General features: G+C 55.4%; 1 protein-coding gene across 1 annotated transcript; it reads right to left on the bottom strand.

The window, feature by feature from the left end:
- Nucleotides 1-407: 407 nt before the first annotated feature.
- TBX4 (T-box transcription factor 4) lies at nt 408-26,819 on the bottom strand. Its single transcript, NM_001192193.1, has 8 exons — nt 26,610-26,819; nt 25,744-25,838; nt 17,298-17,417; nt 15,600-15,747; nt 4,597-4,749; nt 3,561-3,649; nt 3,199-3,434; nt 408-1,027 (listed from the first exon to the last, which is right to left on the bottom strand). The coding sequence occupies exons 1-8, from the start codon at nt 26,817-26,819 to the stop codon at nt 408-410; spliced, it is 1,671 nt and encodes a 556-aa protein (NP_001179122.1).
- Between the last annotated feature and the right edge of the window lie 382 nt (nt 26,820-27,201).

Genomic DNA, 27,201 nt, shown 5'->3' on the forward strand with positions numbered 1-27,201 from the left:
GAGAATCCTCCTCCCCCAACCCCCCTACTCCCGACTTGCCCTGCCAGAGAGACTTCACCACCTGGCCCCTGAGTTAATCGAAAATTATAAAAACCTCTAAGTGACTCACATGAACACTCCACTCCCATCCCACCCAAGGGCATGTCAAGAGATGTCAGAAAAGACTGGATCCAAATCCTGCAGCCAAAAATCTCTTCTTAGATAAGTGTGTGTTTTTTCTTTTTGCTTTGTCGGGGCCTCAGTTGTATGTCAGAAGATAGGTGCTCTCCAAATACAGGCGCGCCGGGGGCACACTGCACCCCACCCTTTGAAATACCTTGCTGGGTTTCTTGGTTAGGGAGCAGGCCAACCCTCAGAGGTTAAGACTGGGTTAACACGGTCCAGGGGCTGCGGAGGGGACCTGGGAGTCATCCGTCAGTCCAGTTCTCCACGGTCCCCATGCCTGAATGGTATTGTAAGGAGGCTTCCCGGGACAAGGAGAAGCTCTGCGAGTAGAGGAACTCGTTGGCCGCGTTCAGGTGCGGCGAGGGCGGCTTCCGCTCGCACACGGCGCCCGGGAGGGCGCGATCTCTGGGGAAGGAGGCGCTGGGGCCCCGCTCTCGGACCTGAGACTGGGAGAGTTGATTGTAGACACTGAAGTGGGCGTTGCCCGGCGGCTGGGAGCCCTGGGCGGAGATGGTGGGCAGCCGGGGCATCATCGTGGTGGCGGTGAAGTGCGTGGGGAAGGACTGGTAAGGCACAGTCTCCATGGTCTGAACGCTGTAGCTCGTGTAAGGGGACACGGACGTCCACATGTTACAGCTCAGCGGGGGCGGGGGCAAATCGTCCACCCCGGACACCCCCGCGATCTCGGGCCCCGACCCTGAGTACATGCAGGCCTCTCGTGGGGTCACCTCGCTGCAGTAGGAGGGGCTCAGCATCTGCTGGTCGTAGGGCGGGGGAGAACGGAAATAATGGTCCTCCCCCACCGCCGAGGGTGCTTCCAGATAAGATCGCTTGCAGGGTAAGTCCAGGTGGCGGGCACTGTCTGCTGGAAGACAAAGAAACCTCAGGAAGAGCCAGGTCCACCAGCCCAGGGCCCAGAACACCCCCTCCCCGACCCCCAGCTGGATGCCAGGACAGCCTATCCTTGTCATTGGTGGGAGGGGGGTGCCCCACGCTGCAATGGCACTCCCAGACCATTTTAATCAGTGACAGCTTTTATAAGGTGGCAGTAGCCCAGAAGTGGTCAGATCATGGACTGCGCTCAAAGGCCACCGGGGGACACCGCATCACTGGACACTGAGTGATGTGTTTAGCCAGGCAGCGTATGCCTTTGATCCCTTGCCGCCCTAACTCTTGGGGACGGTAAGAGGCTTTAATGTGCACTGGCATTCTTAGGCCAGGCCCACCCTGGCCAAGGAAAGTGCAAGCGACTGCCAGGCCACACCAGGCCCAGAGGCTACAAGCTGTCTGAATTAGCCAGAAAATTAAAGCCACAGTGCTTCTGCCTCCATCCTCCGCTCCCAGGAAGGCCTCAGCAAGCCAAAGCTACTCACAGGCACGTTCCTGTTGCTTTCAGAAGAGGAAGTAAACCCTATGTATGTTCAAAGAAGTCCCATCAGATTGTCATTACGCAGATTCCAACATAACAGGGTTTACACAATTAAGAAATAGAGCTGTTAATAAGTAAAAGGTGACTTGCACTTCTAAGGCGAAGCTAATATACGCTGTTGGGGGGAAAGATGACATTAAGTGCCCCAGGCCATGGATGTGTATCTTTCAACATCCTCAAGCAAGAAGGCTTGATTCTGGACGAGCTCATCCACCCCTGGGACCCAGGGATAACCCAGGCCTGAGCACTTGGGCAGCAGCCCACTCTACAAATTTAAGAACACTTGTCCAGTTACTTGTCTTGGCCTCCGTCCTTCTATCTTCCCTAGGGATTCTCAACAGGAAATCGGCCATAGACAATAGGTAAATAAATGTGTATGGCTGTGTTCCAACAAGACTGTATTTATAGATACCAAAATTTGAATTTCATAGAATGTTCATATATCACGAAAGAGTCTTCTTTTGATTTTTTTTTTCAACTACTTAGAAATATAAAAACCATTTCGTATGACTCACAGATAGAACAAAAATGGACTGCAGGCCAGATTTGGTCCAAAGGCCACAGTTTGCCAGCCCTTGTTTGAGGTCACTAGTTCTAATAGGACTGGTGCAGTGGCTACTCAGGAGTCTTCCAGGGTGGTCCCTAGGAGCTGGGCTGAAAGAACATTCTGCGCAGCAAGCAAAGTCCCTAAACCCATTCCCAAGAGAATTTCAGTGGTCCTGTGAGGACTTCTGACACAGTAATACTAATCATTGGTATTTTATAGAGGACAAACTTGAATCCTTGTACCAGGGCACAGATTTCTAGTTCTTGGCTCGAACTCCTCTCCCTCACAAAGAAGCCCGCACGGACAGGTCCGTGGCCTATTTTCCTGGCCTCCAGTCTACATCCCCCTACAGCCCCCATCCACTCTCAAGAAGCCTCTGGAGATCTGATGGGATGGGGTGGGGAAACTGAGCTTGGCCAGGACTCCAAGCTCGGCCAGGACTCCCAGGGTCAGGGTGGAGGTCGCGTCTACAAATGACAAATTCTGGACTGGGATGCTTCCGCCTCCCCCATGCCCAGAGGCAGTGCCTGGCTCACTCTGTCCTCTGCCCACCCCAAGGAGGTGCCCAAAGCAGCGGCTGCCAAGGGACAGCTGGGACTGGGGACTGCTTGTAGCAGACCCTCCGATCCTAGCTTCTGCTCCCCGCCCGCTGTGCGCTCAGTTCCGCCCTCATCGCTCTCTCCCCGACGCCTATAACAGCCTCTGTCCTCCTCACCCACTCCCCGTCACCCCATCCCACACGACTGTCGTGGCAGGTTCCACATGCCTGTCCTCAATGCCAATCTCTGTCCCTCTTCTGCCTAAAATCCTTGTCTAGGGGACACCCCGGCCACAAGCTCTCTGCATGCAAAGCAAGAAGCACTGAGCCTGACCATGGTCCCCAACGCTTTACGCTCGCTGTCCCAGGCCACAACAACCAGTGTGTGTGTGTGTGAGTGTGTACGCGCACCCACATCCATGCACGGCCGCATGCTCACATGTGCAGTGGGGAGTGTTTGTGGGGAGGGCGTCACCCCCATCCCGACCCTCCGGGGCATCCAGACCAGGAGTGAGCTACCTCGTCTTTTCAGGCAGTGGTAGAAGAGGCTGGAGTCCCTCTGGGCTGGGAAGGTGTTGAGGGGAAGGTCCTGGGGCTCGGCCGCAGCAAACTGCATGTGAGCCCCGTTCTCATACTGGTAGTGCTGGAGCGCCTGGTGAGCTCCGTGCAGGGGGCTGACGTCAGGCTTGGACGACAGCTGGGTGGAGACGAGCCTCTGCCTCACGATGCTTTTGGAGATCACGGGGTATTCTTTGCTGGAGGTGAGGGAAAGACAGTCAGCCGGAGACGGGAAGGGAGGGGAGATACTCTGAGGGTCCCCGCATTCATGTGCCTGAACTCCATCCACCCGCCCCAGCCCCCCTGGGCGGGGCGGCCCCCACCTCTGCAGCCGGGCCACACGCAGGTCACTGTCGTCACTGCCCCGGAATCCCTTGGCGAAAGGGTTGTTCTCAATTTTCAGCTGTGTGATCTGTCAGGAGAGGAGGCACAGAGGAGTCATGGGAGAGAGGCCTGGGCCGGCCCTGCCCCGCACCCCAACCACAGGCACATTCAGAACCCCGGGCAGCATCTGGGGAAGTGGCATCTTGCAGAAGCCTCCCCGGCCTTGAAGTTCTCGCCGCACCTCTTACCCGTTCTCCTAGCGGCAGACCCCCATTCTATGTCCTGTGCTCCTGAATTCAGCCCCTCGTCACTCTCTCCTGGGGCCTGTAACAGCTTCCCACCCACATCTCCCCATCCTGCACAACTGCCACATCAGGTTCTGCCTGCCTGTCCTAAACGCCAGTCTGACACAATCTGACACAAGAGGGACAATCTTGTCCCTCTTCTGCCTAAAATCTTTCCCCTACACCCAACCAGTCCCAACACAGGTGTAGAAGCCTTCAGGGAAGGGCAGCTTGGGCACAGGCAAGGAGGAAATGGGATAGCCCATTCGGGGATCAGAAGACAGTCTGGGGTGGTCGGGCCGGGGCAGGAGGTGGGCCAGGATGTGCCAGGAGCGTGCCGGGGGGGAAGGGCTTCTGAATGGCTCAATCACCTGCTCCCCCGCTGCTGGCAGTAACAAAGGGCTCCTCTCCCACCCTCCTTCCCTACTCTCTGCAGGCCCAGAATCCCACCAGGGAGAAGACTGCAGAACAAAAGGGCCCCACAGTGAAGCCACAAGGCAAGCTCCACGCTCCCGGTGTTCCCAGTTGCCATCTCTGTCTGTCCCCAGCATGGACCACAGACAGCTACCCTGTGCTGGGGATCAGGAGCCTCGTCTCCTTCCCCCGCACGTCTTTCATTTCTCATGGCTCTGCGGGAGACTGAGCGGGTTCCTGAAGCGACTGCCCTGCCCATCTTGCACCGGGGCTTCACTGCCTGCCTCCCTCGTGGCCCAGAAATGTGTCTGCGCTGGGGGCGGTTGTGGGACTGTACCTTGTGATTCTGGTAGGAGGTCACAGAGATGAAGGAAGTCTCTGGGAACACGTGGGTGCAGAAGGCTGTGTTTTTGGAGCCAAAAGCGTTGTTCTCGTCGGCCTTCACGATGTGCAGCCGCGGCTGGTACTTGTGCATGGAGTTGAGGATGATCTGGAAGAGAAGGGTATTTTGTCAGCGCCAGGTCCCCACCCTCTTGTCTTCAGCCTTGTCCAGCCGCCCGGGGCTGGATTTCCTTCTCCTGAACGCCCAAGGCTCCAGGGTTTGACCACAGGGGGTTGAGCCCAGAAGGGTCCAAATACCTCCCAGGGTGAAGAACCCGGCCCCTGGGCCCCAAACTAACCTCAGGGGCACCCATTGGCCTGTCTGCTTCAGCACTAATGCCTGGTCTCAGGGCCTCCCAGATGACAGCCCCTTTACTGTAGTAATGGGGGATGGAACCATTTAAAGGCCACCAGTGACTCGACACAGTGTTAGTAGGCAGAACTGAGATGCAGGCAAAAGTCCAGGTGCCACTGACTGTGTGACCCCAGGCAACACCTGGGCTTCTCTGAGCCCCAGCCTTCAGCCCTGCGGGCTGCCTCTTCCAGCTCACCCCTCCCCACGTATGTGGGACCTGCCCTATGGTGGGCGCTCAGCCCCTCCTCTCATGACTGTCAGCAGTGAAAGCCGCTTCTCAGCCCAGGGTCTGCAGGACGGGGGAGGGGGACGCCGAGGAAGATGAACTCTGATCTGTCTGGTCTGGGCGGGCGCCTGTCCCTTGAGGACTTGCAGAGCGGAGGCTGAGAACACCCTGATGCACCCGGCCTTCAGACCCACCCCAGGCAGCCCACAGCCTGGGCAGGGGAGCGCTGTCATGGGCTGAAGTTCACAGTACCAAGGCCGGAGGAAGACCGGAGGCCCCAGGCATCCCCCCAGCCCTTGTGGGTGCCTGGGGAGAGAGGCCAAGAGCCCGGGACACTCAGCCCGGAGCCCTGGGACCAGCACACGGTAGTTTTGGCCCCAAAGCCTCTTCCTTCGGCCGTGCCCCACGGTAGCGGCAGCATCATGTGCCATTAAAATGTATTTTTTATCGTTGACATTTGCCAGACACCCTCCCCACTGGAGGTAGGACAGGCATTTGGGGCATTTTATCAGCACAGCGCGGGTTTTTGTTAACCCTTCAGCTCCCCTCCTGGCTGGACGAGGCTGGTCCCTGGCGGAGCTCCTTTCTCTCCACCAGCAAGTGCCCCTCTCTTGGGCTGGCTCTCCCCACCCCCAGGTTCCCAGGGACCGGCCTGCGGCTGAAGCTTAGTGGGAGATTTAACCCCCGAGTGACTGAGTTGCCAAGCGAGGGTTCAGAGCCTGGCTTCCTCTGGCGGGGCTTGGCCTCCTCACCCCCTGGGAAGGAAGGCGGCCCAGGGAGAGGCTCAGCTGAGGGAGTGGGTGGTCCGGCACCCAGGCTGCGGGCTCTGCCCTGCCCTGGCCTCTGGGTCTGGCTGGGCAGCTCCAGCAAGAACTCTTCCACCTTCTGCACTGGCCCCTCCCCTGATCGACTCTCAGGGACAAACCTCCAGAGCCTCCTGGGACAAACACAGAGCCCCCCGAGCCCAGATCCCATCTGCAGCTGGGGAATCCACTGCCCAACGCGGGGCCTGCCAGGCGAAACACTCAGAATGAGGCTGAAGCCAGGAGGCCTCCCTGGACTGTCCATTCCGGGAGCCCAGGGAGGGGCTCTGGGGAGAGCGGCTGGGGCTGGGGACACACCGCCCAGTCCCCAGAGGTTCCTCTGTCACCCTGCGTGGTGCCAAGGTCTCAGAAGACCCAGCAGCTGAGTGCCTGGGAGGTGACCTAGAGGCCGGATTCCTGCCTCTGCACCTCCGCACCTGTAGTTCTCTCTGCTGTCTTGATCTTTTTGCCCCCATTCTCCCTCACCTTCTAGGCCCAACTCTTCCAGGAAGTCGTCCCAGATTACCTGAGGCCTGCTCTAAACTCCCAGTTCTGAAGCTTCCTTTCCACAGTATGGTCTACTGAGCTATGGTGCTGCTTCCAGCGGCTTCCTGTTCCATCTTGTCTCTTCAGTTAAATTATAACTCCTCAAGAGAAAGGGCCATATCTTTTATTCCTTTTGTACCTCCAGGCTCCTCCTTTACTCCAAAGCAGGAACAAGTGAGTGCAAGACCAGGTTATGGGAAGAGGAAGTCCTGGGCCATAACCACAAACTCCCTGTCCCCTCCTCCCTCATCTTTCTTTGCCCATAGGATAAACTCTAAGGCATGGTTCAGGCAAAAGTAGTGATTGAACATGTGCACAGATAGTCCTTCTGTGATCACTTACACGCTCCAGCCCCTGGCATGCAGGGCTAGCCTCAGTCATTCCAACCCCCGTGGGTGGGGGGTGGGGGTGATGGGGGGCCCAAGGTGAGAACACACAGGAGGCAGACAGAACCCAGAGCAGGCGCTGCAGTCCCCAAGCAGTGAGGCTGTGCCATCCCTAAGGACCACTTGGGACGGACCACAGCCACCCTGCACCTCTGCCACCTAAGCAGTCAGAGCCCTGGGCATCGTCAGGCCCCCGGGCCCCTCACTGTCCCCCGCCTCCGGGTCTGGTCAGTGACCACGCCCTGTGACTCCACCTGTAAAACAAAGATCAGTTCATTCCCTTGCTCAGAACCTTCTGGTTCATCCAGGAAGACTGCCCTTGGTTGAAGGCAAGGCCCTTTGTACTTCTCCATCTTCCTCCCATTTTCCCACCACCACCACCAACCACCATTCCTGCCATATTTAAGGCTCAATACTTGGCCTCTGGGATTCCCTGATGGTTCAGACAATAAAGAATCTGCCGGCAATGCAGGAGACCTGGATTCGATCCCTGGGTTGGGAAGATCCCCTGGAGAAGGGAATGGCCACCCACTCCAGTATTCTTGCCTGGAGAATCCCATGACAGAGGAGCATGGGGTTGCAAAGAGTTGGACACACCTGAGAGACTAACCCCTCACTTCACTTCACATGCCACTTCCCTTCTATTCCTATTGCCACCTTTGATGGTTCCCTCTTGCCCTTGAGATAAAGGTCAAACTCCTTAGCCCATCCATCAGACATGGTCCTTAATGACAAGGGTGGAGACACTGCCAAACACACCTTCTAGGAGAGTGAACCAGACAGGTGGGCAGAGAAATCTGGGGGAGAGAGCCACTGCCAGACTCGCAAAGGAAGGTGGGGCTCCTAGGGGAGCCCAACCCCAGCCACAGGGAAGCCAAGAGGGGCCCAGAAGTGTCTGCGGGTCTCTGCCCATCAGCTGCCAGTCCTGAGCAAGCGCTCGCCCTCCAGTCATCGCAGTCCCCATCTGTACAGTGAGGCCTTCGACTACGTGGTCCCAAACACCCTTCCTGATTCTGCCAGTCTGGAACCTGGGCAGGTATGTGGAAGAAAGTTCCAGCCACTGAACTAATGCAGACTCAAGCTGGAGCATCGGCCCTGACTGCCTGGGAGAACGGGAAACCAGCTCGGTGACTCACACCTGGCTTTCCTCGGAAGTTCCTCGGGCGCCACACTAAACTATTTTGCCAGAGTCTCACATTTATATTTCTTGCAGAGGACATGGGGCCAAATGGGCCAGCCACGTCAACAAACCCCACTACACGGCTGGTCCCGTCATCATCACTGCTCTACAGCGATGGGGTTCATTATATTCTGGCTACAATTCAGAAGCCTGTTCTATTTTAACAATTGTGATAGCGCCAAACAGCCATCTCCTTGAGAGATCAGCATGGCGTGCTTAGCTTAACGAGGCCCAGATTCATTTGCGCTGGAATCACAGAACATTAGGGCATGGAAGGGCAGGCCACAGCGATCACTCTAGTGCCACCTCCTCATCTGTATGATGAGGAACAGGAGGTGAGTAGTGGGAACGTGACGTGCCCAAGGACACACAGCTGGTGGGAGACTGGATCCCGAGAAGACTCCAGACGGCCCTGGAGAGAGCATGAACTGCTCTCAACCACAAGCTCGGTCATTAATGATAAGTTTCAACTAATCATGGTGGGAGACGAGGATCTACCAGACCCTGTCGCACCTCGAATGCGCAGGGTATCTGGATGCTGGCCACACAACAAGTGGGGCTAACGTCTGCCCGTCAAATATTAAAACCAGATTGTTTCCTGCCTCACATTTGTACTTTCTGAGATGACCTTCTCCATCATCCTTCTTACCCTGTCCTGCCCCACAAAGAGGTTTGGGACAGAGACAGGATCTGCAGCTCAAAAAAGTTTTAAAAAGAAGAAAACCAAACTGAGACCAGAGAGGCCCAGAGATTGGCTCAAAGAAGACCCAACCCAGGACTGAGTTGGACGGCCCGTCAGCTGACTCAAGAGGCCTGGACTGGGCAGGCCCGAGTCCTCACGCCCAGGGCAGCAGGCGGGGCGCCTTCTCTGCCAGCCAGTGTGGACAGAGCACAGCCTCTGTGCCAGGCCCTGTGCTGAGGACTGTCCACACAGCACACAGTTAAGCTTTACAACATCCCTGTAAAGTATTAATTGTTGTTGCTGTTGTTCATTTGTTAAGTCATGTCCGACTCTTTGCAACCCCGTGGACTGAGGCCCACCAACTGGAGCGGGTTGCCATTTACTTCTCCAGGGGATCTTCCCGACCCAGGGATCAAACTTGCACCTCCCAAATTAACAGGCGGATTCTTGGCCACTGAGCCACCAGGGAAGCCCCAAAGTATTAACAGGTGTTAGTATTCCGGCCCACTGTAACAGACAGGGAGCTGAGGCTCAAGAGGGTGCAGGTGTCTGCTCAGCCTTAGACAGTGATGGGAGCAGAGCCAGCATCAGCATTGATCTCCCAGCCTCAGCTCATACCTGCACCTGTTCCTGGCCAGGGAGGGTGGGCAGAGCTGGGTGGGGAGTCTGTGTCCCAAAGCACCCAGCAAGGCTTGGCACATCGTCAGGGCTCAGCAAATGTGGGAGGAAAAGAAAGAGATCAGTAGTTCTGGGTCCCCCCTGGCATATGCTTTGTGGGGACATCAGCTCCCAGCAGAGGAAGTGCCTTCTCTAAGTAAACCCCGCTTCGGCAGGTTACTGAGTTACTGAGAGAAGTAACACTCGCTCCTGCTCACTGCCACTCACACTGCCTGGCAGCAGGAAAAAAAAAAAAAACTCCTGGTTTACCGTCTAGTGGGAAACTGACACGGTAATCCAAAATCCAAAATCCAAAATCCAGTGGTGAGAAAAAGTGGCAGATGAAAGACTGCATTGATGATAGTAACAAACAGATGACAGGAAATGGGAAGGGCCTCTCGAAGAAAACACTTGAATACACTTTTGAAAGACAAAAGGCAGGCTTCAATGAAGAGAAAGGCATCATGATCAGTGCCCCCCCACCCCAGGAAATTTATAATTTAAAGTGATTCTAACAAAAACACCAGTAAGTTTTTTTCTCAACACTGCAAGCTTATTCTAAAGCTCATTAAAAAAAAAAAAAAAAGACAAGACCAGCCAAGAAAACTTTGAAATAGAAGAGCAATGGGGAAGGACCGAGTCTGCCAGACACTAAAACCTATTATGATGTCTCAATGGTAAAAGCACTGGCGTAGGAACAGACACAGATTCAGGAGGGGATTTACTGTACAGAACCAGAGAGTGTCCTAAACCAGAGAGGGGAGAGGGCCAGTCAGTTATTGGTGTTGGGACCACTGGATAGCTCTCTAGAAAAAAAAATAAAGTTGGATTCACACTTGGTATCGAATGCCAGAATAAATTGAAAAGGGGCCAATGGTTTAAATGTAATAATAAATCCATAAAATACTATAAGAAAACACAAGAAAAATCCCTTATAAGTAAGGAATGGATTGGGGCTTTTCAATTACTCAAAATCCAGAACCCATAGAGAAAAGACTGACACAGTCGATCAAAAACGTCTGTGTAGGATTACCACCCCAGGCAGGACCAAAAGGCAAGTGACAAACTCGGAAAACATATAAGCAACTCGACATCACAGATGGGAGCTAAATCTTTCTAGCTTATAAAAGCTTCTAGAATGGATAGGTGATTTTTTAAAAAGTAACCTAAGAATGAGAAAGGATAAGGACAGACATTCACAGAAGAGGAGAGATATATATATATACACATATATATATATATATAAAGATGCTTATGCTTACTCATAATAAAGGAAATAGAAACTGAAGCTAAAACTGATATCTGTATTTCAGCCACGAGACTGGAAAAGATCCAAAACTTTTCTCTCCCACCATGTTCGTGAGGCCACAGCGACGGTGGGAAGACACATCGCTGCGACGCCAATGCAGGACAGGGTGACAAATTGCAAATCCATATATCCCTCAAACAGGTACTTTATCACAAAGAATACTTGGCAGAGGTATAAAGTGACATATGTACAAGCGTAATCGAAAGAGCAAAGACAGGGAAACATCGAATTCCTTCAATAAGGACTGGCTACATGATTAACGGAACAATCGTTGGATGAAATTCTACGCAGCTATGTGAAAGGAATGACGCATGAATGAATGATGAAATGATCTACATGAACGAAATGATCTCTGAGACACTGGGTTTACAAAGCAAGGTGCAAAGTGTTTACAACATGGTACCTTCTGTGTCAGAAAGAAGGGATCTGAGACGCTGTATTCTGACTGCATGTGCAAAAAGAAACACAGAAAAGAAATTAGTAACACTGGTTCCTTGTGGCCAGAGCTGGAAGAAACTAGGTGGATGGGGAACCAGTGGAGGGAGATGGCTCACTGCAGACCTTTTTCATTTGTTCACTGATTGATTTTTCAATCATATGAATGTATTTCCTATTTAAAAACAGAGTTGACAAACAAGTATAAAATCATAACTGTGGCAAGTACTCGAATGGAAAAGTGTGTGGTGCGCTGAGAGCATATAATGGGGGCCCCAAACTGTCTCCCTGAAGCCGTGGCATTTGAGCTTGGATCCCAAGGCTCAGGAGTAACTGACTAGGCTAAGAGGCCCGCGGCTGGCAGAGGAAGCAGACTGAGGGGACGGTGCTTGTGCCATTCTGTGGCCCGGGGAGCCCACGTCCGCAGTCTGGGGCTAACTCAGCCTCTGCAAGGCTCAGACTGACTATGTGAGCAATCACAAGCTAACCTTTCTCCTCGGCAACGTGGGAGTCCAGAGACACAGGAAGTGGAGAAGATGGCCGTCTCCCTGTACACACACACACACACACCCCCACAAACATCCACACAAACCCACCACGCAGCCATCCCCTCCCTGCCTCCAAATTAGGAGAAAAGCAAGACACAGGAGGTAGTGAAGATGGCCATCTCCCTACACACACCCACACACACACACACACACCCACACACACCCACGCAGCCATCCCCTCCCTGCCTCCAGATTAGGAGAAAAGCAAGACACAGAGGTGGTGAAGATGGCCATCTCCCTAAACACACACACACACACACACACACACACACACACACACACACACACACACACACACACACACACACACCATGCAGCCATCCCCTCCCTGCCTCCAGATTAGGAGAAAAGCAAGATCCAGGTATCAGCCATCTCCACCTCCTGCTGCAGGATGCAAGCCCCAGCCTAGCAAGGCTCTCCTCAAGTGCTCGGAGCAACTTCTCTTCCCATCCCGTGGTCACCTGGCACAGGACCCTGCTGGGGACAGGGGGCAGTGAGCAGGAGGGGAGGTAGGCAGGTGTCTTCTTAGCCAGCAGAGCCACAGCTGCGAAGCTGACCTGGAGCAGCCTGGTCCCAGGCCACCAACCCTTTCCACCCCTGCTGCTGGCTTATGCCCAGAACCTAAAGGTCACACCCTGACTCTACCCCTCAAGAACAGAGGGCTTTCCTGGACTCACAGCAAAAACCCACAGGAGTTTTCTAATCAGAAGCCAATCCTATCTTTTCTGAACACATGTCCTGAGGGGCTCCTGACCCTGGACCCTTCTCCTGGGTGGCTGGGTGGCACGTGGGAGACAGCTGCCGATGTCTCTGAGATCCTGAGTGGGGAGTCCACTGTCCACCTGGCTGGAGAAAGTTCCTTAAGGTTTGGAAGCTTTTAGGAAAAATGGCAAAGCGTGGAGGTGAGCTGTGTGGGAGGACTTGTCAGGGGCAGGTTCACAGTACAAGATGGCTTTTTCCCAGGTTCCTGCACCGAGAAGCCAAGAAGGGCGACTTGGAGAGCTCACTGCTCCAGTTGGCACAGACCAAGGGGCAGAAAGCCAAGGCTCAAATGGGCCACTTTGCCTTGATATGTCTAGGAAGTTAGCTCATCCTCCACAGCCCTTCCCTGCAGGGCCAGAGGCTGTGACCTCTCCAGTGATGCTCTAGATTGCTGAAGATCTGACAGCTGGAGCCCTGGGTACTGAAAGATGGGGGGAGAAGCCAAAGGAGCACAGGCCTAGGCATCAGAAGGCAGGGGTCCATCTGTGCTTTGTTACTCCCGGCTCCTGAGACAAGCACCTTGTCTCCATGAGCCCCTCCAGCCTCACAGAGGGTGCAGTAACCAACAGACTGCACGTGTTGGGAAAACGTGGGGGTGGGGAGAAGGAAGATACTCTAACACCCCAACCCTCCGGGGAGGAAGCTGAGTTAGTACAGGGAATAGCCCCCCCGCCAAGGAGAGGAGGGCCCCAGGCTGGTGTGGCGAGTATAGCCACCCCCAACATCACAAGCCCAGCAAGCCAGCCCCACTGGCTGCTCAAGACCACTGCAAACCCTTTCAGGACCCCAGAGGAGCCACTGAAGCAGCAAGCCAGGGTGAGAAACCTACTGCTGGGCAACGAAAGCCGGCTCACACCCTCCTGCTTCCAAAAAAGCCCCACTTTTTAACCACCTGACTCCCTCCCCTGGCCCTCTCTGCAGGGGTCCAGGGAGGTGGAAGGGTCCTCAGAGACATTCCTGCAGCTGGGAACCATGAGAGCGATCTGTGTGTCTAAAACTCTCGCCAGAGCTTTGATCCCTGGGTATTTCTGGTCACTCACCCAAGGATCCACCTCCCGCCCAGCTCTGTCCACCCCAGTGGGCGGTCCCTGGGTTGTGTGTGTGAGTGTGTGAGTGCGTGCAGTTGTGGGCAGAGATGTGGCTCCCCACCTCCCACCGTGGAGGCCCTCGCTAATCTTTCGAGGTTGATCCCAGAGCCTGGCCAAGCAGAGGAGGCCAGAGAGGAGCTGATCACGAGCAGAGTCTTGGCCAGAACAGCAGTCTCTCTGGCCCTTGGTCATAAAAGACCCTGTGATCTGAGAGGTGGGGGCTTGGCTGACCCTTCCCCTTGGAGGGCGGCCTGTTGACACCCCTGTGGAAGGCTGCAGGGGCGCATGTCCTCGGGGCCCACACATCCAACAGCATCTGCCTGCCCTGTGTGGGAAAGCCCCATGCTGCTTGCAAAACAGACAAGTTATGAGTTGATCATATTAACTAAGCATTCTCCTAATTGTTGGTTTATCGATTGCTGATGACTCAGAAGAGAACTGAACAGACTCTGAGAAAATTAGAACCAAGAGCTGCTTGCCATGGAGAAGGCAATGGCACCCCACTCCAGTACTCTTGCCTGGAAAACCCCATGGATGGAGGAGCCTGGTGGGCTGCAGTCCATGGGGTCGTGAAGAGTCGGGCACGACTGAGAGACTTCACTTTCACTTTTCACTTTCATGCATTGGAGAAGGAAATGGCAACCCACTCCAGTGTTCTTGCCTGGAGAACCCCAGGGACGGGGGAGCCTGGTGGGCTGCCATCTATAGGGTCGCACAGAGTAGGACACGACTGAAGCGACTTAGCAGCAGCAGCAGCTGCTGCTTGCCAATTACACACCCATCAACCAGAAAGGACGCATCGCTGGCATTCTCCATAAGGAGCTATGATTCACAGAGTACTGATTTGCATACAGCTCCCCAGAAACAGAACTGAGGCGTAAAAGAGGCACGTGCCTGCATGCCCCCCACCCCTGCTTCCCCCACCATGCCCCGCACAGATGTTATGAGTGTGCAGCCGGGGCAACCGCATCCAGGAGCCGATGGCACCCACTCCATCAACACCCCACCCTGTGTCTCCAGGGTAACCATGCGTGACCTAGAGGGGCGAGGCTTGCTCCCTGGCAGATGATACTGAGTCCCCAGGCTTCTGTTTGCCACACGTATGAGCTAAACATTTCCACATAAAGAGCTTTTTGTGGGCCTGCCAGGGCCAGACTGGGGAAAGAATGAGCTTCAGCAGCCTGGACGGGGCGTCAGCAGCAGCATCCCTGGGGTTTCAGAGTTGCTCTTGTGAGAGCCAGGCCCTGGGCAAGGCCAGGAAGGGGCTGACACAGGAGCCAGTGCGAGGCCTGCCTTTCCAGGGCAGGCGGCTGCGGGGCCAGGCAGACGCCAGGGATGAAGCTTCTGAACTCATCCATGACTCTTTCTCAAGACAATCTCCTGGTCTTAGGCCCCAGCAAGGCCAGATTTGGGGAAACTGAAGCTGAGATTTGTGAGATGTGGGTCCATCCATGTCGTCATTGTCATCAAGTGTTACTCAGTCATGTGTTCGACTCTTTGCGACCCCATGGGCTATAGCCCACCAGGCTCCTCTGTCTGTGAGATTCTCCAGGCAAGAATACTGGAGTGGGTGGCCATCCCCTTCTCCAGGGGATCTTCCCGACCCAGGGATTGAACCCATGTCTCCCACATTGCAGGCAGATTCATTACAACGGTAAAGGGAAGCCATCATAGTTGACATTCATTTAGAGCCTCTTAGGCGCCACATGCCTTATGTATAATCTCATTTAATTTTCACCTGGTCATCCCCATGTTCTGGCTGAGGAAACTAAGGTGCAAAAAGGCTAAGAAACTTGCCCCAAGTTACCTAGCCAGTAAGTGCCAGGGGAAGGATGCTTACTGTGGAACTCAGACCCTGTGCTCTGGCCCATAAACCCGCCTGGGACTGGGTCCCGAGAATGGATTCTCCAGATGAGCACCTCTGAGCACCCCACCTCCCTGCCCTAGCACCCACACTTGAGGCCAGGCAGCCCCCTGCTTACATGCCCGAAGGGGTCCAGGTGGTTGTTTGTCAGCTTCAGCTTCTGGAAGGAGACCAGCTGCCGCATCCAGTGGGCCCCCGTGGCAGGAGAATCCGGGTGCACATACAGCCGTCCAGGCATGGCCGGCTCAGCCTTCCCTGCCACCATCCTGCCAACAGAGGGTGGAGAAGCCGCGGCTGGTGATTGTCCTGCGGTCTTGGAGGGCCCAGATTTCCTGTCTCCCACCCCACAAAAGCAAATCCCCAGAGGCCTGAACCTGTCTCCCACCCCACAAAAGCAAATCCCCAGAACCACATCACTGCTGGTGCCAACCGCACAGTCCATTTAGGGCTTTGGGGGTAAAAGGCGGGGAGGCAGAGGAGACAGTGCTGGGAGGGACAGCTGTCCTGAACCTCCCGTATCTCACTGCAGTAGAGAGAGAAAGGGAAATCGTAGAGAAATGTGATGGTTTATTTGAAGGGGCTAATCACAAGTGTGTCATGGGGAGATTTAGGCACTTCCGTGTCTGGGCTGTATTTACACTTCTTACATGTTAGAAATAACATTATTTGGAGGTAGCTTCTCAGACGACAGAGACGATTTTCAAACTGCTTGCCCCCAAAACAATGGTGAGAAGTTAGCTGGTAGCTGTCCGCTCAGGGAGAATCTGCCCTGAGTGCTAAACCAGCCCAGAGAAAGAACAGAACTGAGCTCTTGGCAGGACCCGGCCACCAAACCTGGCCTCCTGGGCTCGGGTTCTGCGACCTTCTTACCCCACACAGCCACACTCACATGCTGGGCTGCGGATTCATTCATCCCTCCCTCTTTCTCCTCGGGAGCTGTCCTAGGCTCCGGGGGCAGATGGGGAACATGAACAGGATGGCCCAGGAAAAACCGCCTTCATTTACTGGGTCCCAGCTTGGGTTCAGCCTTTAACCTGCCTGCTCTCCCTGGATGGTGGACATGCAGCTTAAGAGGGAGGGTCCTGGGGTGGGTGGGGGTGGGAGGAACTGGGAGATTGGGGGTGACACCTATACCCTACTGGTGCTATACGTAAAACTGATAATGAATGAGAACATGCTGTGTGGCACCGGGAGCTCTACTGTACTCTGGCGACCTGAACGGGAAGGAAGTCCAAAGGGAGGGGATAGATGTGTATGTCTGGCTGGCTCAGTTTGCTCCACAGTGGAAACTAACACAACATCGTAAAGCAGCTGCACTCCAATAAAAATTACTTAAAAAAAAACACAATACAAGAATTAAAAAAAAGCAGGAGCAAGGGGGTGGAGAGACAGGAGAGAGATTCACAGTCCAAGACCTAAGTATGGACTGTCAAGGCCCCCAAGGAAAATGGCTCTTACCTTCTGCTGTACCCCCACCTCCAGCACAGCCCTGTCAGAGCCTAAACCCGCCCAGCGCTGGGGCTCATGCATCACCCCACAGCCCAGTCACCCACCCTCGGGTGTCCACAGCCGTGGGGAGAGCGCAGACCCTTGAGATCCATCAGAGACCCAAACACTGTGGCTCGTTTTCACCCCAGCCCCCGCCCCATCTGCAGCAGGTGTGCAGACAACCCTGTGGCTTCGGCAAGCCCGGTGCCTGAGCCTGCGGATCTGGCCAGTCACTGGGACTAACTGGTGAGTCCCCAGACCACATGGCAGGCAGGGGACGAGTGTGCATGAGTGGGAAGGCAGGTGACGTAGGGTCCCAGGTTCTTACCATTTGTTGTCACAGAACTTGTAGCGGTGGTCATCCGCTGGGACGATGTCGATCAGCAGGATGTACTTGGTCTTGGGGTTCATGCCCGTGACTTTTACCTTGTAGCTGGGGAACATCCTCCTGGGGGAAGCCGAGGGGTGAGGCAGGGGCGGGGACAGAGCACTGGGAGGGAGGGACGGCACAGAGCAGGCAGGCGAGATCTTGGCCCCTGTCTGAGCTTCGTGACCTTGTGTAAATCGCTTCCCTCTCTGGCCAGCCCCTCCCACCTCCCCTACAAGGAAAGGGCTGCACAAGCCGCTCCTCTGAGCCCCTGCAGTTATCAGACTGTGGCTGTGAGCAGCTGAAGCACAGAGACCCTGCTCAGGACTTCAACACCAACCAGGCTGCCTTCATCTCCCTCCTGTCTGTCATCCATACACAACAGAAGTTTCAGGGGGTCATTCCAGGGGACCAGAGCAGAAGACCTGGGAATCCCTGGCAGCTTCCTTTATGGTCCATGAGATGCCACCTCTGGGTCATGTCTCTATGGAAACAAACCCCCAGCCTCAAACTAACTTGCAGGAGAGTGCTGTGGGGTCTCTGGATGCCTGCTGTGTGTGGAGAAGAGGTGTTTATCCCTGTGAATGCCTTGTCTGGGCCTGTGCACACTAACTGGGTCTCAGGGAAGGTCAGTCCAGGAACCTTGAGGAGAAGAGCATGGTTTTCTAGAACCACCCTGCCGCGGTCCACAGCCTGGCCCCACCACTGACAAACCACGATGCCTTGGGCAACTGGCTTGGATGTTTTACACCTTGGTTTCCCTATCTCTAAAGTGGTGAAAGAAAGTGAAAGCGTTCATTGCTCAGTCATGTCTGACTCTTTGTGACCCTATGGCTTATAGCCCACCAGGCTCCTTCATCCATGGAGTTCTCCAGACAAGAATACTGGAGTGGGTTGCCATTTCCTTCTCCACTCCAAAGTGGGGACGTTGTCAATACACCCATCTCATAGGTTGCTGGGTGGACTGAACGAGTCCACTTTTGGCTCTTACCACTGACCCTGACTGCTCTCCTTCCTCTGAAGACCGGTGGTATGACCGACCTCCATGAAAACAGACTCATCAAAAAGAAAGTCTTCCAGTTCCTGCAGCCCATGCTGAAACTGTCCAGGACCCTGAGGCTCAGGGGACGTTTTGGAGAGGGCCACTACGTCGGACCGCTCAGCGCACCCACACCTACAGCAACATGTACACATACCTGTGGGCTATCCCTCCCCCAGTCACCAGGTCCCTGACCCTGGACTTCCCCAGCGAGGAACTTCCTCACGGTCCTCATCAGAACCTCGCACGCTTCCTAGCCGACCTTTTACAAAGATGTCTCCAAGAGACGCAGGATTCAAATCCAGCAGGACAAACCAAGGCAACTGGGATCCAGATCCCCAGAGCCAGTAGAGTGCCAGGCGGTCCACTCTGGGAAAGCCAACAGGGGACCTCTGGCTTTCACAAAGCCAAGAGACAGCACAGGGACCCTCGAGAGAAGCTGTCCTAAGCGCCTCACGAACAGATGACCAGAGTCTTCCATTGCATCAACGTGGAACCAGCTTACCTCGACAGGGCAGGGCTTCTAGAAGGGATCAAGGCCCGCCCCCAAGCCCGCAGACCCTACAGCAAGCCCAGGACCCTGAGGCGGAGGGTGCCCTGGCCTCTGCACCCTCCCTGGCTGAAGGACGGGCCCTTGAGAGCCTTGCCAGGGGCCCGGGGTGCGGGAGCAGCGTGACCCTGTGTGTGCCCGAGCACTTGAGTTTGCGGACCCGGCGGAGTGCGCATGCGTGCATGTGTGCGTGCCTGAAGGGAGGAGGGAAGTTCTCGCTGCAAGTCTAGGGACTTATAAACTGTGTGGAAGAATTTGTCTCAGATGTCAACTGAAAGCATTTTCGAATGTCCACCCCACCCCCTCTCCAAGAATGGGCAGAGCGAGAGGACTCGGAGACCCAACCCTGCCTCCTGCTTACCAGCCCCTTGCCCAACCCTGGGGGCGCAGCTGGAGCCTGCACCCCCCTGGTTCCTGGCCCGGCCTCACCCCCGGGTGGGCCTGAGACTGAAGGGGAGGGAGAGAGGCAGCACTTGCCTCAGCTCCCCCCACGCCCTGGGGGAAGGCCAAGAATCCTGTCCCCTGCAGGCTACCATTTTGCAAGGGCTACAGAAACAGCCACCGAGTGACTTGGGGCTCTCCCGGCATCAGGGCCTGTACTTGGCCTGTTTCTCCTGCAATCACTCCAGGTGGCAACAGCAGAGGACAGCCCCGGCTTCCCCCCACACCCCCACCCCCCGGCCGGTGACCACAAAGTGGGCAGCCACTGCCACAGTCTTTATAATCTAGGTTGGTGGCGGGGGGCAGCGGGGTACTAGATCCTATTTTTCCCCTTTTACTCCCTACCACACTTTTTAAAACATTTTCTTGATGTCTTTATTGAATTTGTTACAATATTGTTTCTGTTTTATGTTGTGGTTTTTTGGCCCCAAGGCATGTGGGATCCCAGGTCCTCAACTAGGCATCAAACCCATACCCTCCGCATCGGAAGGTGAAGTCTTCACCCCTGGCCCGCCAGGGAAGGCCCTCCCTACTGCAGTTCATCTCAGCAGCTCAGGAGGCCAGGCTAACATGACTGGTACTTCTTAGGAGGCAGGGGAGCAGCCTGTGCTCAGCTGCTCAAGGCCTGGGGCCGCTGTCCTGTGATTTGGCCTCTCCTGGAAGCTGGATGTGGACTGGGTTCCCAGCTGATAATAGCCTTCAGGAGGTTCTGAGTGAGTTGGGGCAGGGCAGGAAGGTGTCTCCCAGCCTCTGCCTCCCTTTCCCCTCTTCCGAGGGCAGCAGCCCTCAGAAGTCAGAAGGGAGGATGAGGTAGGTGGTTTCAGGGCAAAGAGGTCAAAGGTCCTCTGCTCCAGGATGAGCAGGCCCGGGCTCAGTGAGCACCCCTGCCTTCGTGGAAACAGGTATCTTCATCTCTCTGAGGGTCCGGTGTGGTGGCTGTTTCTGGACCATGGAGGACGCAGGCACTGGGGACCCTGGGCCCCCTCATCTCCCCACCTAAGGGGCTCCAGAAGGATAAAGGGCCTGCTGTGTGCAAAAGGCTAAGGAAGAAAGTGAGGCACACCAGCCTGCCAGCCTCCTGCCCCAGCTGATGGCATGTGCCCTTTGGTTCCAGAGGGGCTGAGCTTGGAGCCCAGAGGCCTGGCATGGGAGTGTGCCCCAGAAGGGCAGGACTCAGGCCACAGGGGCCAGGCTGGCCTGGGAGCCGCGACTTGCCCTGGACTCCCCCTGTACTGTACAGGTCCTCTCGGTTGCAACAGATGAAACCACAGATGAAACCCTCTGAACTGCTTCTGTGATTTAGGATGGAAAAAAGATACCTGAAAACCAACCCCTTTGGGGGGAAGTGAACCCCTCAGAGGGACAGGGAGGGGAGACGTGACTCTGAGCAGCCCGTGTGGCGCTCAGCCCTGGCACCTGGCTGGCAGGGAAGCCCTGTCTCACCTGTGCCCAGCACCCGCAGCCACCCAGAGGCGGGCTCCGCAAGCCTTCTGTCCTGCCCGCTCCCTGCGCCCCTCCACACCCCTTGCACGTGCACCGCGGGCCTCCTCTCCGAGGCCGGTCCCCCTCTCCCGGCTCTGGGTTCCCGCCCCCTTGGGGCACTCTGGGGGACCTCGCGGAAACCGCTCCGCCAGGGGATAAACAAGCCGCCTGTCCTGCCAGGCCGGGAGGAGATGAAAGCCTGGGGGTTTCTCCTCTGATCATGAAACAGGCTGTGGAAGGGTGCGGGCCTGGAGCCTTATCTACCATACTAGGAAATGGTTTTAGAATGAACTGCTAAAAACAAGCTTCCTTGGACGTTTCTCAGTGTTGGAGGCTTTCGGGGTGCGGGGCAAGGGTCTGGGGCATTTGGATTTTGGCAACGAACCAGTAAATACAAACAATGCTGAGAGAGGGGCCAACAAGTTTCATCTGGGCTCAGAGAGCTGTGGGGTGCCCGGGTCTGGGCCCAAGGGGGTGGCCAAATTCAAGGTGCTGACCTGTTCCCTCCCCACCAGTCCTGCAAGGAGCTGGGGTAGCAGGGAAGAGAGGACCTGGGGGATTGGACAGATTCTCTCCAATCACTGGGGACCCCAAACTCCAAGTCCACTGCAGTCCCAGCTTCCTGGGGCTCAGGAATCCTAGGAGCAGCTATGTAGGTGCAAAATCAAACCCAAGGCGTGAGAAGCCCGGAGAAGGCTTTTGAGGTGGGGAGAAGTGGTGACTGGGAGGGCAGACGAGGGATGCTGGGGGGTCAGTAATGTTCTGCTTCTTTATCCGGGTGGTGGTAACACCGGTGTGTTCAGTTTGTAGAAGTCCATAGGGCTGTACAATTAAGACTTGTTCACTTTTCTGCAGGAATGTTCCACTTCAATAAAATTGACATTAAAAATTATATATGTGTGTATATATCATAAAGATGTGTACACACACACAGAGGCCAGAGTTTGAAAGGAAAGGGCTTTAGGAAAAGGGTAGGGGGTCCACAGAAAACCCCATCTATTTTCTGTCCCTAGTGTCTGAGGGTCTTAAAGAAGAATTCTGGGTGTGTTGGGAACAGGCTGGGGCCCAGCAACTAAGGCTGAGTTTGGGGGTGGGAGGTAGGGGGTGCCATTTAATACTGAGACCAAAGCTTTTGTATCCAAATGATTTCTGAGAGCAATGGACAGAGCAATGTAATTTATTTCCACTTAACACACACACACACACACATTCACACACTCACACACACATGCACAGAGTTTTCTACTTCACTCAAAGCATTTTTCAGAAATATTTTCCCTAAGATGGGGGCAGGAAAGAGGGTGTGTGGAATGGATGCTGTTTTGGAAGACCAGTTGGTTCTCTGAGATTTTTTTTTTTTTTTTTGAAGACACTTCCTTCTGATAGACTTTTGCTTTCAGAAAATACTTTAGAAAGAGATCAAAGCACTCTCTCCCCAACCCACTTTCCCAGTGTCTTCAACCCTTACTTCTCTTATCACCCACGCCACTGGGCTCTGACGCTCTGTATACAGAGCGAGGGCAATTGGCTTTGAAGCCCCGGATTAAGCCGGGCCAAATCCTTGCCTCAGAATAACAAACAATACAGGTTCAACAGGAGTTCTCATCAGTAGTTCATTTTTCAAACACAAATTCACTGTCACTAACACAAGCAACATTGAACTCAACAGGCTATGAAGGCTGATAGTAGAGATTTATCTGGTGGCAAAACCATGACCTAGGAGTAGAGCAGTCAGACGGTTAGGAAATTTTCATATTGGGGAGGTTTTTATTTAAATTTTGTGGAGCTCACTTTTATCTGTGTTTGGGAGAAAAGGCAGTTTCTCACATGGATCAAGCTTGGCAGAGATGTGAGGTAGCAGAGAGGATCCTGCTCTCTGCAGTTAAGGGCATAAACTCTCTGGGTTCAGCCTTCTGAGAGGCTTAGAGAACACTCTGGCCCCATTTGACACTCGACATCAGGGCTTCGTGAGCATTCAGAAATCGGCTGTCTTGAACTGTGGCTGGCATGGTATTCACCCTCTCGCGTTGTCGGAGAACTTAAAGTCACTGTCCGATGAAGGAGACCCTGTTTCCCTTTGGCCGTCAGCTCTTCGAGGGCTTAAGGCATAACTAAGGACTCACACTGGCTTGAGAACATTCGGGCTCCTTTTCTCCAGCCCCTCTCCTTCAACCAGAGAGCAGTCGTGCCCCTAACCAGCCAGGGTCTCTAGGGCAGCACAAGAACTCCGCTTTGAGCAGGCCCCCATAAACAAGCAACCAAGGGGATTTCTCAAAGTTGGGGTTTCGTTCGGGGGGCGGGGCATCACTTCTTGGCTTGTGTAGAACCTGCTAACTGCCTAACTCTGCTTCTATGGGCAAGCGCCAAATGCCTCCCCTTCTCAGGGGTCGGGTTTACCTTCTCTTGGTTCTCCAGCTCAGGCAGTCTAGGACTGTATGATTCAAGGTTCAGGAGAGATATCGAGAAACAGAAGTGTCCCAGGAAGGCCGATGGTACAGAGCACAAAGAAGAAAACAGGGAGAGGCACTGGACAGAACGCGGAGGAGCCAGGAGCCCGAGCAAAGCAAGCTGCCTTCCAAGGCTGTGTGGGTGGGAGGCGGGAGGAGGAGGCGGACACAGGGGTCCCAGCGGTGAAAGTGGTCTCTGAAGCCAGTGGGCAGCTAGGCAGGGGGTGCTGTGAGAACCGTGCTGGCAGGGGATGAGGCTAGTGACTTTCCTAAGCACTAGGCTGGTGCAAGGAAAACTTTCTGCCAGAGAAATGAAAGACTACGATGGATCCTTAATTGGCCAACATCATCACGGCCATTTAAAAATTATTATCATCATTCCCTGAGGTCCATCTCTAAGCCTCCATTAGGATCAGGCACAAATATCTGCCTGAAGCCAGTCACCTCTGGAAATGTGGGATGTGTGTGTGTGTGTGTGTGTGTGTTGGGAGAGGGAGGGAGGAGGCCTCATGCAGGTGCAGGAAACCCCACTGAGGAGAATCACAAATGCCTTTTGTTTAAAAAGGCAGGGGCCAGGCATGCCCAAAGAGCATGCCGGCCATTCATTTTCAAGAGACAAGGTTATTTCTGCAGCCTAAAAATGGAAGTTCTGGATCTTTCTCTTTTTTTCTTCCCTACATCCCAGCAGTAACAAGAAATAACCACCTCTCCCAGTCACACCTATAATCCACTTAGCAATTTACCAAGCACTGCTCACAAAATCCCTGGTTTGAATCTCAGAAAGAACGGCAGGTTTGAACAAATACCTCTGAGCCACAGGAAATTTGGGGACTACCCCAAGTGCACACAGCTAGGATAAGGCAGGGCTTGTGACACCCCCACTGTCCTCAGTGAATGCTCCATGAGGCACCCCCTTCATCACCACGTCCCCCAATATATCTTCCCTCCCCATTGCCAAGTGCAGCAAACTCAAGCCCTGACATCTTGTTCCTTCCCCTGATAGAAGCCCTGGATGGCCGTACCACCTCCCTGACTTAGGCAAGAGGGCAGGGAAGTGCCCAGACCCCCACCCCAACAAAACAAAAGAAACTTTGCAAGGCCTGTCAGTGGGCAGACTGGAAGGACCCAGCACCCCTACCCTGTGTACAGCAAACCACCAGCTTTTTATGTTCTTTGACGCATCATTCCCTAAGCGGTTCGGCGGAAGTTCTCTAAAAAGGAGAAGAAAAACGCTGAGTAAATGCCAGACATTTCTCTAATTGTGATGAACGGCATTCGCTAGATTTACCGTGTGCTTACATGTGCCAGGAGCTGTGCTAGGGCTTTACAGGCAACTGTACAAAGACCTCTTATTTTATAGATGGAAATGAGGAGACAGCAGAGACCCTAAAATACCTGGCCGGAGGGTTGCACAGATGGAAGGAGGTGAGCGGAACCGGAAGCCCCAAGTTGGATTCCACATTCCTGGCGCCTGATGCTTCACCGTCTTATTCCTCAGAAAACTCAGCTAGGGGCCCACGGCCAGGCAAAGGGACATTTTCACACCTAAACTGTACCCCGGAGACCAAAATCGAGTGTGAGCTGGTGGAGGAGGCAGAGTAGAGGGGAGGGACTCCTGAACCTGAACTTTCTCCAGGTTCGGTCTGCAGCAAGCCCCCTTCACCAGATAACGGCCCTCCTCCTCGAGGTTCCAGCCCTACCCGGCCGCGCCACCCCAGCGAATGTCTCCATCCTGCCTGGGTCCGCGGCTTCCTCCTCTCTCCCTCTCCTCCCAGGTCTCTCCCACAGACACACCAGCGCATTTTAAAGATGTTTCCACTTTATAAATCATCCCTCTCTGGCAGCCACCCGAGGACTGCTCCCCGAACAACACACACACACACACACACACACACACAGGGCCAAACGGTGCCTTCTCCTTGGCTGAAGGGGACCGGCAACGGCCGAGCGGCACCCGTGAGATGAGAGGCTTGGGGTTCACGCTCCCCACCACCCCACCCCACAAAATTTAGGGAAATAGGAAAACATGGTCCAGTCCCCTTCCTCCATCTGTGGAGGGGCATCTCCGAGTCCCCAGTCAATGCAACCCTGAGCAACTGGGCAGGTCCCCAAAAGGAGGAGGACAAAGCCGCACCCCCACCCCCAGACCCCCAGAGCCCAAAAGTTCTGGAGCTGGGACCTCCGGCGGCGTGACCCGAATTTGCATTTTATTTGCATAATACTGCCCCGCCCCTGCATCCAGTCCCCGCCGCTCCCCGTGGTGCAGTTCCCTACCGGCTGCCCGCGGCCAGTTCGGAAGCTCCGGCAGACCAGGAGCTAAGGCCTGAATGGCGGAGGAGGCTGGGTTGTTGTCCTCTGGGCTAAAGATCTAGGGGGCTGCTAAGAGAGCCCCTGGGGATCCCCACTGCCCCCGTCTGTCACCCACCCCGAAGGAAAACCAGCGCTGACCTGCCAGCCTTGGTGATGATCATCTCGGTGCCCGCCTCGTGGAACTTCTTCCAGAGCTCCTTCTCATGCAGGCCCACCTTGATGTTCTCGATGGTCTAGGGAGGGCAGGGAGGGACTCATGTCGGCCTTGCCCACGGCTACAGGCGCAGCCCTCAGAAAGGGGGACACAGGCCCAAGGGGCCAAGCAGGACACTGCCAGCCCTGCTAGGAGCCCAGGCTCCTGGAGTCCTGGCAGATTTCGTTTCACAAAATGGTTCTGTTCCATTGGTGAATTTTTTAAAATGTGAATGTAATCAGTGAATCTCCCTTCTTCGGAGCTGCACCTACAGACGGGCCCACAGAAGACACGCAAACCGACCTTGCCTGGGTCAACGACACACTCCTACACAAACATAAACACGCTACCCAACAGGGCCAGACTTGCGGGCAGACACACCGACCCAGGAGGGGCACCTCTGCCCCCGACCGACAGCGCAGGACCCGCAGACGCGGCCTGCAGACCCGCACAGGCAGAGGGCGTGCACAGGGTCACGGTGACATCCGTCCCCCGGAGCTGGACGTATTCCCGCAGCCACCGGACCAGGGGCCACTCTCCCCACCTGGTCCCAAGGCTTTCGCCTCTCGTCCTCTCGAGGTCGAGGCGCCGGACCCTTTTCCCGGGCTCGCTGCGCTGCGGGGTCCCCCCTGTCGCCTGTCCCAGAGCAGCCTCGAGGGCGCAAAGTGGAGGAAGGACGAAAGGCAGAGAAGGCGCCCTGCCTGGGGGAGCGCGGCAGTCCTGCCCGTACTGGGGCGGGTTGGACAGACGCTGGTGGCCCTGCAGACAGATCGACGCCCGACCTCCACGCGACGGCCGTCCGGGCCCTTACCTGCTCGGCGGCGGCGGCAGTGGCGACGGCGACGTCGGCGCCGGGGCCCGGGGGGCTGGCGAGCGCGGCTCCGCTGAGGCCTGGCGCGGCCAGCGCGGGCTCCGGGGCGTTGGCAGCGTTGGCGGCGCTGGCGGCGCTGGCCTCGCCGAGCGCGGCTCCCGGGGCCCGGAAGGCCTCCTCGCTCTCCGACAGGCCTTTATCCTGCAGCATCTCCTGTGGGCACAGCACACACGGGTCACATGCCCCGGTCCACACTCACCCGGGACCCCGCAGCCCTCTGGAACCTGGCCCTGGTGGGGGTTCGGCCCTGGCGCACGTGGACCCCGCCCCCTCCTGAGCTGGAGGAGGGAAAACACATGGGGGGCAGGACCCTTTCCTCCTCCCTCCGGGTCTGGGGGTCTGGACCTGTGAGGGTTTGTGCGCGGTTCAAGGTCCTGCCTGCCCCTGGGTGTGGGGCTGTGCGTTGAGTAGGTCTGGGGGAAGGACCGCCCTCTCGGCATGGCCCCAGCTGCACCCCGAGTCCCTCCTCCTGCTGGGCTCCAGTGGAGTCTGAAGCCTAGTTCTTTTTCGGCTGATCCTTCATCACTGGGGT

Source organism: Bos taurus, chromosome 19 (assembly GCF_002263795.3).
Source record: "Bos taurus isolate L1 Dominette 01449 registration number 42190680 breed Hereford chromosome 19, ARS-UCD2.0, whole genome shotgun sequence".
Taxonomy (NCBI): Eukaryota; Metazoa; Chordata; class Mammalia; order Artiodactyla; family Bovidae; genus Bos; species Bos taurus.